At 32.9% G+C, this 15,496-nt stretch overlaps 1 protein-coding gene across 1 annotated transcript in view; it reads left to right on the top strand.

The window, feature by feature from the left end:
* The first annotated feature begins 8,742 nt into the window (after window positions 1–8,742).
* LOC134712074 (TATA-box-binding protein-like) overlaps window positions 8,743–15,496 on the top strand; it is a 32,398-nt gene continuing 25,644 nt past the window's right edge. Inside the window, exons 1-5 of the mRNA XM_063573215.1 lie at window positions 8,743–9,177; window positions 11,410–11,597; window positions 12,003–12,182; window positions 14,130–14,193; window positions 14,799–14,902. Coding sequence (XP_063429285.1) covers window positions 9,085–9,177; window positions 11,410–11,597; window positions 12,003–12,182; window positions 14,130–14,193; window positions 14,799–14,902 — 629 coding nt within the window. The 5' untranslated portion in view covers window positions 8,743–9,084. The remainder of the gene's footprint in view (window positions 9,178–11,409; window positions 11,598–12,002; window positions 12,183–14,129; window positions 14,194–14,798; window positions 14,903–15,496) is intronic.

The following is a 15,496-nucleotide window of genomic DNA, read 5'->3' as shown; positions in this document are numbered from 1 at the left end:
GACCTCATTTCATGGATCAGTGAACAAGGTTAAGTTTTGGTGGTCAAGTCCATATCTCAGATACTATAAGCAATAGGTCTAGTATATTCGGTGTATGGAAGGACTGTAATGTGTACATGTCCAACTGGCAGGTGTCATTTGACCTTGACCTCATTTTCATGGTTCAGTGGTTATAGGTAAGTTTTTGTGTTTTGGTCTCTTTTTCTTCAACTTCATGCAATAGGTTTACTATATTTGGTGTATGGAATGATTGTAAGGTGTACATGTCTAACTGACAGGTGTCATCTGACCTTGACCTCATTTTCATGGTTCAATGGTCAAAGTTAAGTTTTTGAGTTTTTGGGATTAGTTTTTGGTCTATTTTTTTTAACACTTTATGCATTTGGTCAACTAAATCTGATGTATGGAAATATTTTATGATCTAAATGTCTGTTATGCAGGTTTTATTTGACCTTGACCTCATTTTCACGGTCCATTGCTAAGTGTTAAAGTTTTTGTGTTTTGGTCTGTTTTTCTTAATTCATAAGCAATAAGTCAACTATATTGGTTGTATTGAAGAATTGTTAGCTGTTCATGTCTGCCTGGCATGGTTCATCTGACCTTGACCTAATTTTCATGGTTTATTGATCAATGTTTCGTTTTCTTGGTTAATGTCGAGTTTATGTGACAGTTGTAATAAAGCTTTATATTTAGGTCTATCAACATAATATCAATGGCGAGACATTTCAGTGTGTGCACTCTTGTTTATTCAAGGTCTAAACCTTTGTAACTCTCATTTAGAAATATGGCCAATGATTCATTTAATAATAAGGTCATCAAAAGATGTGACTTATATAAATATAGTTGATGTTTTTGGGGAAAGACGGCTTAGCTGTCAATGATCTCTTATGAGGTTGGCCAGAGTGACAAGCCCTTACGTCAATTGTTTTGTTTTGATAGGTTGGAAAACACCCCAAAAAATCTTGCTGAGATTGATGAGAAGGAGACACAAAAATAAATAGATTGAATTAAAACACTTTTTCACACATTTCACTTCTGTTTCTTGTGAATTTGTCGTATTTTGAGCTCTCCCTCACACTATATATGTTTCTTTTACAATCCGGAAAAAATCGAAATATTCTAAATATATCCAACCTGTTATTGTAATGATGTCAGTGTTGGAATGCCACACTACGCAGAAGCAGGGATATCCTTTACTGATTATTAAAATCATTCTCAGAATTCATACACTAATTTAAAATCAGTATTTGTTTACACTAAACATAATTATGTTTGCTCTTGATGATTCAAACATCGACATGATGCAATGATTTAATTTCTAGGTCAACTTGCAATTTATATAATTACTGGGGATACATGAGATTGGAAAGAAAAACGGCAGTTTTCATTCTCTCTGTAAAAGTCGGTTTTGAGCATCTTCTTCCAATACAGGAGCACATCAATTGACGAGTATATATCCACTAACATAAAAGTTAATGTATCTGAACGCTTTTTAAAATGTGACATTTAGTATATGATAAGGTGTCTTCCATTTAAACCGAATTGTGTGTACTAACATAATCATTGTAATGGGGGAAATATATAAAAAATTAAAAATGTTTCACTTTGTAGTTTAAATAATTTTAAGTTCATTAGACCACATTCTTTCTGTGTCAGAAACCTATGCTGTGTCAACTATTTTATCACAATCCAAATATAGAGCTGAATTCAGCTTGAATGTTGTGTCCATACTTGCCTCAATCGTTCAGGGTTCAACCTCTGCGGTCGTATTAAGTTGCACCCAGTGAAGCAACTGGTTTTGTGTTTATTGGTTTCACATGGTTGTCAGCATTTTCCGAAGATGTTTAGTTTCTGGGCAATAACTTTAGTATATACAAATATATGGAATTTTAATACAAGGTTTGTAACCTCAAAAGGAAGGTTGGAATTGATTTTTGGGGTTATGGTCTAAACAGTTTGGCTTTAGGGGCCCAAATAAGCATTTTTCTAGTTTCAAGACAATAACTTGTGGAACCTTGTATGGATCTCATTGAAATTATACCACAAGTTTCAATACCACAAAGGGATGGTTAGAATTTGTTTTTGGAGGGTCATGGCTCAAACCATTAAGGAGTTAGGGGGAAACGAGGCTTTCCTGGTTTCCTGGTTTATGGACAAGTACAATGTTGTGTTGAATTGCCTCCCTTACACTGCTTTCAAATTATGTATTGCTTCGAAGTGATAATCATAATCATAATCTTTCAGTCAGTTTAATTGAAGTCTGGAGCTGGCATGTCAGTTAACTGCTAGTAGTCTGTTGTTATACGACCGCAAAATTTGAAAAATTTTCAGTCCTATATTGCTATCATGTTGGCGTCGGCGTCGGTGTCTGCATCGTCGTCTCCTTCGTCCAAATACTTATAGTTTTCGCACTCTAACTTTAGTAAAAGTGAATAAAAATCTATGAAATTTTAACACAAGGTTTATGACCACAAAAGGAAGGTTCGAATTGATTTTGGGAGTTTTGATCCCAACATTTTAGGAATTCGGGGCCAAAAAGGGCCCAAATAAGCATTTTCTTGGTTTTCGCACAGTAACTTTAGTTTAAGTAAATAGAAATCTATGAAATTTTGACACAAGGTTTATGACCACAAAAGGAAGGTTGGGATTGATTTGCGGAGTTGAGATCCCAACAGTTTAGGAATTTGGGGCCCATAGGGTACAAAATTAAACTTTGTTTGATTTCATCAAAAATTTAATAATTGGGGTTCTTTGATATGCCGAATCTAACTGTGTATGTAGATTCTTAATTTTTGGTCCCGTTTTCAGATTGATTTACATTAAGGTCCAAACATGCCAAAGGGTCCAAACTTAAACTTTGTTTGATTTTGACAAAAATTGAATCCTTTGGGTTTATTGATATGCTGAATCTAAAAATGAACTTAGATTTTTAATTATTGGCCCAGTTTTCAAGTTGGTCTAAATTGGGGTCCAAAATTAAAATTTGTTTGATTTCATTGAATAAATGGGGTTCTTTGATAAGCCAAATCTAACTGTGTATGTAGATTCTTAATTTTTGGTCCAGTTTTCAAATTGGTCTACATTAAGGTCCAAAGGGTCCAAAATTAAACTAAGTTTGATTTTAACAAAAATTAAATTCTTGGGGTTCTTTGATATGCTTTATCTGAACATGTACTTTGATTATTTGATTATGGGCCCAGTTTTCAAGTTGGTCCAAATCAGGATTCAAAATTATCATATTAAGTATTGTGCAATAGCAAGAAATTTTCAATTGCACAGTATTGCACAATAGCAAGAAATATCTAATTGCACAATATTGTGAAATAGCAATATTTTTTTTCAATTGGAGTTATCTTTCTTTGTATAGAATAGTAGTTGAATCAACTTTAATCATAGTTTTATACAATATACAATGTATTTTCATTTTTACTACCAACTGATAAATCAAAAACAATCTTTACCATTCAGTGATAACAAGCACCTTTTATTACATTTTAATATTGTATGATGTATTTAAATGAGCAGTTATTGTTGCAAACTTCATTAGAAATTTGAATTGAAATCAGTACATTATAACTTTAGTTTAAGTGAATAGAAATCTATGAAATTTAAACACAAGGTTTATGACCATAAAAGGAAGGTTGGTATTGATTTTGGGAGTTTCGGTCCCAACAGTTTAGGAATTTGGGGCCCAAAGGGTCCAAAATTAAACTTTGTTTGATTTCATCAAAAATTGAATAATTGGGGTTCTTTGATATGCCAAATCTAACTGTGTATGTAGATTCTTAATTTTTTGTCCTGTTTTCAAATTGGTTTACATTAAGGTCCAAAGGGTCCAAACTTAAACTTTGTTTGATTTTGACAAAAATTGAATCCTTGGGGTTCTTTGATATGCTGAATCTAAAAATGTACTTAGATTTTTAATTATTGGCCCAGTTTTCAAGTTGGTCCAAATCAAGGTCCAAAATTAAACTTTGTTTGATTTCATCAAAAATTGAATAAATGGGGTTCTTTGATATTCCAAATCTAACTGTGTATGTAGATTCTTATTTTTTGGTCCAGTTTTCAAATTGGTTTACATTAAGGTCCAAAGGGTCCAAATCATAATGTGACATAAACCTATGTTGTGTCAACTATTTAATCAAAATCCATATTTAAAGCTGTATCAAACTTAAAAGTTGCGTCCATCTGTCCCACTGTCCCACTTGTCCCATCTGTTCAGGGTTCTACATCTGCAGTCGTATAATGCTGCGCCCTGCGAAGCAACTAGTTATTTATGTATTATTGTCATGTTGTTTATTTTCTTTGGTTACATCTTCTGACATCAGACTCGGACTTTTCTTGAACTGAATTTTAATGTGCGTATTGTTATGCGTTTACTTTTCTACATTGGTTAGAGGTATAGGGGGAGGGTTGAGATCTCACAAACATGTTTAACCCCGCCGCATTTTTGCGCCTGTCCCAAGTCAGGAGCCTCTGGCCTTTGTAAGTCTTGTATTATTTTAATTTTAGTTTCTTGTGTACAATTTGGAAATTAGTATGACGTTCATTATCACTGGTATAACTAGTATATATTTGTTTAGGGGCCAGCTGAAGGACGCCTCCTGGTGCGTGAATTTCTCGCTACATTGAAGACCTGTTGGTGACCTTCTGCTGTTGTTTTTTTATTTGGTCGGGTTGTTGTCTCTTTGACACATTCCCCATTTCCATTCTCAATTGTATGAGCTGTCAATTTATTTTTAGAACTTGCTTTTTTAAAGATTGCTGATTAAGGTATATAATTCTAGCCATGATTATGTATGTCATTTTCTATTTTAAGACTTTTATGATGTATTTAAATGGGTAATTATGGTTGCAAACTACATTGGAAATTTAAATTGAGATTATGACCATCTTGAAAAAAAAGATATGGGGGAGGGGGTTCTCAAGATTTCAGAAATTAAACAGATAATTTCTTCAAGTAATATTTTTGTGCAAAAGGGGGGGGGGAAGGGTGTTGAATATTTTTTTTGAGGGAGTAGTCAATTTGCAACAGCATAGTGTATTGCAAAAAGCAACAAATAAAGGGGGGATAAAATTTGGCCCCAACTTTTCAGGATTGAACCTCTGCAGTCGTATCCAGCTATCCTCAGTGAATCAATTGATTAAGTCTTGCATCTTGAGCCTACTTCATTTTTTGCAGCTCTTACTTAATATCTTCAGCTCTTCAGTGCTAGATTTTACATTTTGTTTGCTAGTCTTTAAAAATGACTGCTCTTTGATATTTTATTAATAAACCTACAGGACTTGATCATACTTAACTTATGTCAAAATGAAAACAAGCTATTAATGGAAACCACCATACAGAGGGTTGTATCTTAATGACAATTAGCTATAGCTAGTTGGAAGTTATATGTGACTATTGATATGGTTATATTTATAAATCAACTCACAAAATTTAGAATTTTTGAAATACCTCCGGCATAGATTACCTTAGCTGGATTTGGCAAAACTTTTACTGGGGAATTTTGGTCCTCAATGCTCTTCAACTTCGTACTTTATTTGGCCTTATGAACTTTTTTGGATTCGAGGGTCACTGATGAGTCTTTTGTAGACGAAACGCGCGTCTGGCGTATATACAAAATTTAGTCCTGGGTATCTATGATGAGTTCATTTGTTATCTTATTTAACTGTAGTTTGAACGGACATCCTTGTCTGATAAGCAAGATAACATAACATACACAGAGAGAAATAGTCGCATGCAAAATTCGAAATATATGTAATAGCAAATATCAAACCGTTATTATTTCATCGATACGAAAATGCATTTCAGTTACAAAAGCAGAATATACATTGAGTGGTATAAGTTTAGGGCCTTAACCTTAAATGCCGACCGGCATGAAGAGGATAGGTGAGGTGACGTGGTATAAGTATAAGCTCTTTACACTGAAGAAAAAAAAATATTCCTTTTCCTACAAGAAAAAGAAAAGCTTATGAATGAAAGCCAACAAGTTTCAAAATTCAAGAATTGCAACCATTGGTTTGTATCGGATTAAAAGACTCAAATTCTACACATTCGACGACAAAATGAAATCAATTTAACAGGTTTTACATTGCATAGGTCCAAGAAGAGAATCCTCTATACCGTAAAGTTGGTCCAAAACGGATCATACCAAACTCTATACTGGATAACTCCCTACTGATTATAGCCAGGGTTTATGTAATTCGTGTAATCCTATAACTTCAACTTGTAGGAGCTTTGAACAACTTTCGTATATTTTCGTTTTTTTCTCTTTTCTACATCTTGGCTAGCCTTAACAGTGTCCCCTTCTCCTCGTTATGATCCGACCCTTAGAGAAGGATGCCAGATTACAATCCTTTGTTAATATCGATTATGTCCATTTTACAGCATCATTTACTCTTATTACTCAATAAGAAAACACCGTCAGGGCAGACATACAATTTTTATAAAATTAAAGTCTGATTACAGACTGCTGTACCCATATTTTGACTATTTTATTTATTATGTCTGTTTAGTTCACGCATCATTGTAAATATAACGGAATTTGATAAGACTGTCATCAAGGTGAGAGGTTTAGCGCTATAAAATCAGGTTTAATCCACCATTTTCTACATTTGAAAATGCATGTACCAAATCAGGAATATGACAGTTCTTTTTTTATGTATTTTGTTTACTCCATTGATCTCCATTGGATATGGTTATTTGATATTTTTAGATTGTTTTTTTTTTTCGTTTTGCCGTCCTCGCAATGACTGATGTTGATTGGCTTTACTTACCAGTTTTCTGTTGCTATTGGCTTTGAAAGGCAATGTGCTATGAATCAAGTGTTTTTCCTTTGGTTCATTTCTGCAAAGAATATCGTTATAGTGGATCATGTTTCCAAGTGATTCAAGTCTCCACATAGCAGTATGTAATAAATACAAAAACAAACAATTTTAATCACAATGCCCGTACTAGGAAACATATCTACACGTGTATATGGGCAGAATAATTAGTTTTATTACAGACTACAAAACTTACAATCATGACTTAACATTAACATGATTTGAATACTTGAGTTGATTAGAACATTGAACATTATACACTTATAAAGTGGGGATATGTCATAAAATTGAGAATGGAAACGGGGAATGTATCATGGCAAAGAGACAACAACCCGACCATAAAAAAAAACGACAGCCGAAGGTCACCAACATGACTGTTCCTGTTGCAATTAGTTTGAGGTTTAGTCATATTTTGGCTAGAATGACTGGACTAGTATTATCTAATTAGTTATGTCATTAGTGCAAGAGCATATCTGTCTTCATTATCCATAATTTTTTGATAGACATATAAGGGTGTGGTAGTGTTAGTATCCATTTGTATAACTTGTGTATTCCATAAAAAATACCAACCCTCGACTGAAATTTTGTCATCCATCTCTTTCTCGGTCCATGTAATGGCTGAACCAATATGCTCTCTGTGAGTAATTATACTCAATTATGAGTGTTCCCACGTTCAATTAATGTCGGCTTTAGACTGCTACAATAATTGTGCATCAATATCAATGCCTTCTTGTAATCTTCAACCAGAGACATATAATACAATGTATTATATGTCTCTGCTTCAACATACTGAAAAGACGAAGTATTATGTAGATGTAGATATCATGTAAGACGTGCTGTTCCGGTTTAAAAGCCAATACATTTTTTCGGCAGCACAAGTTTTATTGAGAAGTTGTTTAATATAGTCGTGTTTTCTTTTGCATGCAATTTTCATATAGTGATGTTGAATTTTGAAAACGAATGATTGTTGAATGTTGAAAGCGAATGTTGAAAAAAAAAGTTTTTAAAAAAAGTTAAAAAAAAAAATTAATAATAATTTGAAAGTTGATGTTGAAATCGAATTTTGAATGTTGAAATCGAATGTGGAATGTTGAAATCAAATGTTGAGTGTTGAAAATGAATGCTACAAAATAAAAATAAAAATGAATGTACAGCTGAATGTTGATTATTGAACCAACTTGATTTCCGTTTCACTTAAGGAGGCTCGAGGGTATACAAATTTATGAAAAAAATAAACATTTGTTTTTCATTACAAATTTTATTTGTTACCTTTTGTATTTGGTTACTTTATAATATGGTACAAAAATCATTCAAAACAATCAATTCGTGTTAGCCCCAGATAACTTTTAAAATGTATACATCATTGAAAAAGTTCCAAATTATCTCCCTTTGGTGGAAAAATGCCATTTTTTGGCTTTAAAATAGAAATATCTTTTTCAACTCATCGGTGACCTATATTTTTTAATATAATTTCCATAAAAGCTGTACTTAAACTAAATTATTGTAAAATTTGAGCGATTTCTGTAATAAATTTCTTTTTTTATTTCGATATTAACTTTTTTTCTCCTATTACTTCAACAGAAAAAAAACACTTTTACAAAAATGTATGCTTCTTTCGAAGGCAGATTGTGAGCGCAAATGAACGGTGACCCCACTCTTTTATTCTATTTTTCTATTAACTATAAGATGAAGTTCATTTATAGAAAAATATAGAGAAATCCTATATAAATGATTTAGACCCGCGAACCCCCTTAAACGAATGTTTGTACACATATTGAAGTTGTGAATGTGTTCACTGATTTTAAGAAGTAAAAACGAATATGATGCTGCTCTCGGTTTTTATTAAGGGCGAACACTGTATGTGGCGATTTTGTAGTCTTAGTACTTTATGTCCTCACATTTTTCGTGATGTTCTAAGCGATTGATTTTTTCTTGTGAACATAGGCGACAGTTTCCGCGGCTCACTGTTTTCATTATTTACTACTTCTAGGACTAAAGACCGACAGCGTGATGTTCCATGGCCTAATTGAACTGCACATAGTTTCCCTCTAAATTTTTCAGACAACAAGAACTCTTACCTGTTATATGAACTAACCATTTGTATCGATTAAAATTCACGTAAAAAAATAAAATTTTAAAAATGAGTGTGTATGGTGCAATGCCAATTGGGTGAACTATTCCACCGCCTTAACACAACCAACACCACTTTTCAGTTGGTAGCGAACAGAAAATTATAAGATTAGCTAAAAAGTAAAAAATATGGATCCAAATCAAGGGAATTTTGCCTCGTATGGCACTGGCTTGACTCCACAGCCTATGCAGTCAATGCAGTCGCCAATGCAGTCAATTCAGGTAATTTTTTTTACCAATAAATAATACATCATATTACTGTTTGTCTGCCTTTAACGGACATCACATGGCTTCCTGCAAATTACAAGAGACAATATCTTTACACATCAAAGGGAAAGTGATTATTGTATGATGTCAAAGGTTCAAGAGTCGCAGATTCCAAATTAGCAATACAAATGTATACAGTCTTAGTATTGCCAAATAATGCAAAGTCTTTTGAACAATTATGAGTTTTCTTATGACTGACTGCTGTAATAAAATTTATAAATGTATGTTACGATGGTCCTTATCATGCTTATAGGAGTTTTATTTATGACTTCATTAGGGCGGGTCGCCCTATAGTGATCAGTCCATCCGTCCGTCTGTCTGTCCGTCTGTCCGTCCGTCTGTCCCACTTTAGTGTCCGCTCTATATCTTGAGAACCATTATGATTTCAAAGTTTATACTTGAAATCCATTTTAACCATCACCAGAGGGTGTGTCATGATGTATGTACAACTTCCTAGGTCAAAGGTCAAGGTCAAAAACTTAAGTTTCAATTGACAACCCTGTGTCCTTTGGTGAAGACCGTGTCTGTCTATATCTTGAGAACCCTTATGATTTCAAAGTTTATACTTGACATCCATTTTAACCAACACCAGAGGGTGTGTCATAATGTACATGTATGTACAACTTTATAGGTCAAAGGTCAAGGTCAAAAACTTTGATTTCAGTTGACAACCCTGTGTCCTTTGGTGAAGATCGTGTCCGCTCCATATCTAGATAACCGTTATGATTTTATACTTAATACTTAACATGATTATTAACCAACAACAGAGGGTTTGTCATGATGTATGTACAACTTCCTAGGTCAAAGGTCAAGGTAAAAAACTTTGGTTTCAGTTGACAACCCTGTGTCCTGTGGTGAAGATCCTGTCCGCTCCATATCTAGATAACCGTTATGATTTTATACTTAATACTTAACATGATTATTAACCACCACCAGAGGGTGTGTCATGATGTATATACAACTTCCTAGGTCAAAGGTCAAGGTCAAAATTTTTGGTTTCAGTTTACAACCCTGTGTCCTGTGGTAAAGATCGTGTCCGCTCCATATCTAGATAACCGTTATGATTTCAAAGTTTATACTTGACATCCATTTTAACCAACACCAGAGGGTGTGTCATGATGTATGTACAACTTCCTAGGTCAAAGGTCAAGGTCAAAAACTTAAGTTTCAGTTGACAACCCTGTGTCCTGTGGTGAAGACCGTGTCCGCTTTATATCTTGAGAACCCTTATGATTTCAAAGTTTATACTTGACATCAATTTTAACCAACACCAGAGGGTGTGTCATGATGTATGTACCACTTCCTAGGTCAAAGGTCTGTCTGTCTGTTGGTCTGTCCATCGCTAACAAATTTGATCCACACTATATTTTGAGAGGACAGCTGTTATTATTTCATACTTTATACCTGACAAACATTTTCAACTTAACATATATATTAACCAACACCAGAGAATGTGTCATAATGTATGCATCCTAGGTCAAAGGTCAGTCTGTCGGTCTGTCCATCCGTTCATTGTTCTTAACAAATTGTGTCTGCTCTACCTCTCGAGAACCGTAAATATTTCATACTTTATACTTGGTGGGTCATAATATATTGAAGGCATAATTCTAAAAATATGTGACAAATATCAATTGGGCAGCACCTTTAAACATTTTGTTCAAATATCAATCCATATATCCAGAAGTCACCTTAGAGTAGTCAACAATGAGTTCACATCATGCAGTCATATCACTATTATACTATGAAAGTAAGTTAAGAATATTTATCAGTTTTAACTTAAAATCTTAGATTAAAATCACATGTGAGACTATGTTATAACTTCAAATAATGCTTCATATCAGATTATCCATACAACTTGTTTACCCCACGTTATTGACAGCGGGGCCCACAGAGATGGCTCCAATCTCAATGATATCTAGTTATTTATGTAAACAAAGATAGGCAATCAGCCTATAATTTTTTGACTCCAAGTATGATTTATATATTAGGTTTTTCTTTCTCAATCTACAAATACAAAACTAAATAGTCATTATTGAAATCCACTCAAAAACATGTAAGGAAAAATGAGTAGACATGGTAGACACTAAAACAATGTACAAAATATCTGTAAAACCATGTCAAAGTTTTATCTGTTGGCTGAAAACCACAGAAAAATTATTACATAAATTTGATTTATATTAATTTCAGAGTCCAATGATGTCACCAGCAATGAGTAGTTTTGGTCTTGGTTCTACTCCAAATCCAGTGATGCCACCATCAAACACAGCTAGTTTGTATCCACCAACTCCTAATCCAGGAGGGCCGATGACACCTATATCTCCAGCTACCCCAGCATCAGAGGGCATGGGAACTATGCCTTTAAAACCTCAACTTCAGTAAGCTGCTTTACAATTAAGATATCATTTACTGTGGTTAAGTTTGTTAAGAGTACAGGCTCATTTTTCATTAACAAATGTGATAGATAGATGCATACTACACTCAGCTTTTCTACCATATTTCAAAATACAAAATGTGTGACTTCTTTTATTTGCATTTACTTTTCATGACTATTTCTTTATCTCAGAAATCCACACAGCAAATGATGTAACACATTTTATATTTCCACTGTTACAGTCTGTAAATTACATGTAATACATGTACTTTAATAATTACATTAAAAAATCAATATGGAAATATTTATGAAAATACACTAAGAATGTTTAAAGGAAAATCCTGTACAAAATGTATACATGTATTATAAAGAGTGCAGGTTAATTCTCAAACCAACTGTTTTCTTTCAGAAACATTGTCTGTACTGTTAATCTGGGCTGTAAACTCGATTTAAAAAAAATAGCTTTACATGCAAGAAATGCAGAATATAATCCCAAACGATTTGCCGCTGTTATTATGAGAATAAGAGATCCTAGGACTACAGCTTTAATTTTTAGCTCTGGAAAAATGGTGTGTACAGGTGCCAAAAGGTAAATAAATATGTTGAGTAACTTAACATTATTCAAAGTAACTAACTTACTAACTAATTCGTAATCATATGCATAAATTCAGTATAAAATCCAGTACCAAAGGATCATCGCTAAAACACATGAACACATATAAAAAACATATACAAAACAAAGCAAAAATAAAACATAACAGACAACAATTGTGACATTAATAACTAGAGGCTCTAAAGAGCCTGTGTCGCTCACCTTGGTCTATGTGAATATTCAACAAAGGACACAGATGGATTCATGACAAAATTGTGTTTTTGGTGATGGTGATGTCTTTGTGGATCTTACTTTAATGAACATTCTTGCTGTGTACAATTATCACTATCTTGAAGAAGTTGTGAACTTGGCCCAGTAGTTTCTGTGAAAAATGTTACCAGTAGTAAAAATTTACAAATTTTATGAAAATTGTTTAAAATTGACTATAAAGGGCAATAACTCCTTAGGGGGGTCAGTTGAACATTTTGGTCATGTTGACTTTTTTGTAAATCTTACTTTGCTGAACATTATTGCTGTTTACAGTTTATCTCTATCTATAATAATATTAAAGATAATAACCAAAAACAGCAAAATTTCCTTAAAATTACCAATTCAGGAGCAGAAACCTAACAACAGAATGTCCAATTCATCTGTAAAATTCCAGGGCAGATAGATCTTGACCTGTTTAACAATTATGCCCCATGTCAGATTTGCTCTAAATGCTTTGGTTTTTGAGTTATAAGCCAAAAACTGCATTTTATACCTATGTTCTATTTTTAGCCATGGCGGCCATCTTGGTTGGTTAGGCGGGTCACGGGACACAATTTTTAAACTAGATACCCTTATAATGATTATGGCAATGTTTGGTTAAATTTGGCCCAGCAGTTTCAGAGGAGAAGATTTTTGTAAAAGTTAATGACGACGGACGCAGGATGACGCCAGACGCCAAGTGATGAGAAAAGCTCAAAAGCAATATACAAAATTCCCACTTCAGTAGTACGCAATTATTCCCACTGATGAATGTCTCATCAAAATACATTTGTCTATATACATATAAGAAATCTCTGAACAGTTCATAAAATATAAATTCCTATTTCAATTTGTGAATATAAACAATGATATATTTATACCATATTGGAACATTGTAGAAAAATATGAAATTTATTTGGAGCAGGTTTAGAAATAGAAAGAACATTTAGACTTTCTGAAATTGCTGAGCATTTCTCCTGTTTAGTAGCAAATACAATTTATATTTTACATGTATATGTTTCTAACATGTATGACTATGGTGTTCAGCCTGAAATTTACATTGCATAAGCACAAACCATAAAAAAAGACACCAAAGTGAACTCTGACACGAAACAGTAATTTGTTAAATTGATCAGGATTAAACATCTTTGTTTTTGGCAGAAACTAAGTGTCCTATATGATATGTTGTAAGGACAGTTAGGAGGCAAGTATAAGAATGAACATTGTAACAGTGTTCCATCAAAATTTGGTCAACTATTGCATCTTATATCAGTCCTCTGATACTACCTGATCTACAATCATACAAATTGGTATATTAATGGAATTAAAGGAGGATAGTTTTCTCTCATCAGTTGTTTGGCACTTAAACTTATATGTTTCATGCTTCACTGCTATTAATTCACAGAGTTAGTAAACTTTTATATAGTAGGAATATCAAATGTTCTCTTAAAACTCCAAGGTACATATATAAAAAAATCAAGTGCTATTTATACTGCTTTATTTGAGGATATAGGAGCAACATTTTTTATTGAATCATTTAATTTACTTTATGAATAAAAAAAAACTTTTTTTTAGAACTGATTGTGAATGACCTCATTTCATTTTTAATGTCAGATAACTGATTCATATGTGAAAACATTTCATGATGTAGATACTGTGTAGTCTTATTTATATTGTTTTGTTTTTCTTATATAGCGAAGATCAGGCAAAATTAGCAGCCAGAAAGTATGCAAGAATAGTACAGAAACTTGGATTTGCTGTAAGTGCACCGATATGCATAATGGTCTTATAAATAATCAAACTTTAAATGTTTTGGGGAAAATGGAGGTCATATTGTGTTATATATCTTGTCATAAAACTGAGTTTTTTTTGTTGTTTTTTTTTATATAAAGTTTTCCATGGTTTATCTTTAAGAAAGTGAAAAATTGTGTTATATCTATTACAGTTGATATAAGAAATCATTAAAACAGAAAATATTAGCTTTTCTTTTATTTTGCAAAAACAATATGAAATTGACATGAATTCATTTGTATTGTGACCATACATGTATATATATGTATTCAACAAACAAATAAATTGCTTTGTTGTTTTAATCATAAGTTAATAGGTAGACTGCAAAATATTTGTTGATTATTTGATCAATTGAATATATATCCTTTTTTATGCCCCACTTTGGGGCATTATGTTTTTCTGTCTGTTCATCTGTATGTCTTGCTTCAGGTTGAGGCTTTGGTTAAGGTAGTTTTAACAAATATTTGAATACCGGCTGTAAACTCCTCCATGATTAGTTTTCATTACAGTGGACTATTAAAAAAAAAATGATGAATGGCAGCAATTTACATTAAATATCTTAATTCTTTGTAGGCAAAATTTCTTGACTTTAAAATCCAGAATATGGTTGGAAGCTGTGATGTGAAGTTTCCAATAAGATTGGAAGGTTTAGTACTGACACATGGACAGTTCTCAAGGTAACTTTCTAACTTGTTTCTATATTAAATGTTCATGTAGGCCATTTAAGAGTCATTGACTGCATATAGTGACAGATTAAATGTTGAAGTTAATAATAGGTCAAATGAAGCAAAATAGATTTGCCAATGCTAAAAAATCATGGATGTAAGCTTTTAAAATGGTTTCTACCGAACTGTATCATCATTGACATCATGATTACAAGAATGAGATCTGTATTTTCAAAGGAAAAGAGCTCACTTTGTTCCATACCATCAAATCTGATTTCACATACACTTAAGGTGGTACCCAACACCTTCACTAAAATTAATTTGGTTCGTTTAATTTTCCTAAAATTTTTACATACTATTTACTTTGACCCTTTGACAAAAACTTATAAAATTTTTAAAATTTGAACCAACCGTTTTATCAGAAAAATTACACTGGTTATATAGCAGTTTGACAAACACTAATTTTGAACATTGAGAAGCTTAATATTCCCTTAACAACACAATGTAATTAAAACATTTAGCTGATTTTACAGAGTTATCTCCCTGTAGTGTTAGGTACCTCCTTAAACATATAATTAAAGCATTTGAATCCAACGATGATTTCAG

Source organism: Mytilus trossulus, chromosome 3, assembly GCF_036588685.1.
Source record: "Mytilus trossulus isolate FHL-02 chromosome 3, PNRI_Mtr1.1.1.hap1, whole genome shotgun sequence".
Classification (NCBI taxonomy): domain Eukaryota; kingdom Metazoa; phylum Mollusca; class Bivalvia; order Mytilida; family Mytilidae; genus Mytilus; species Mytilus trossulus.
This window is presented reverse-complemented; position numbering and strand designations above follow the sequence as displayed.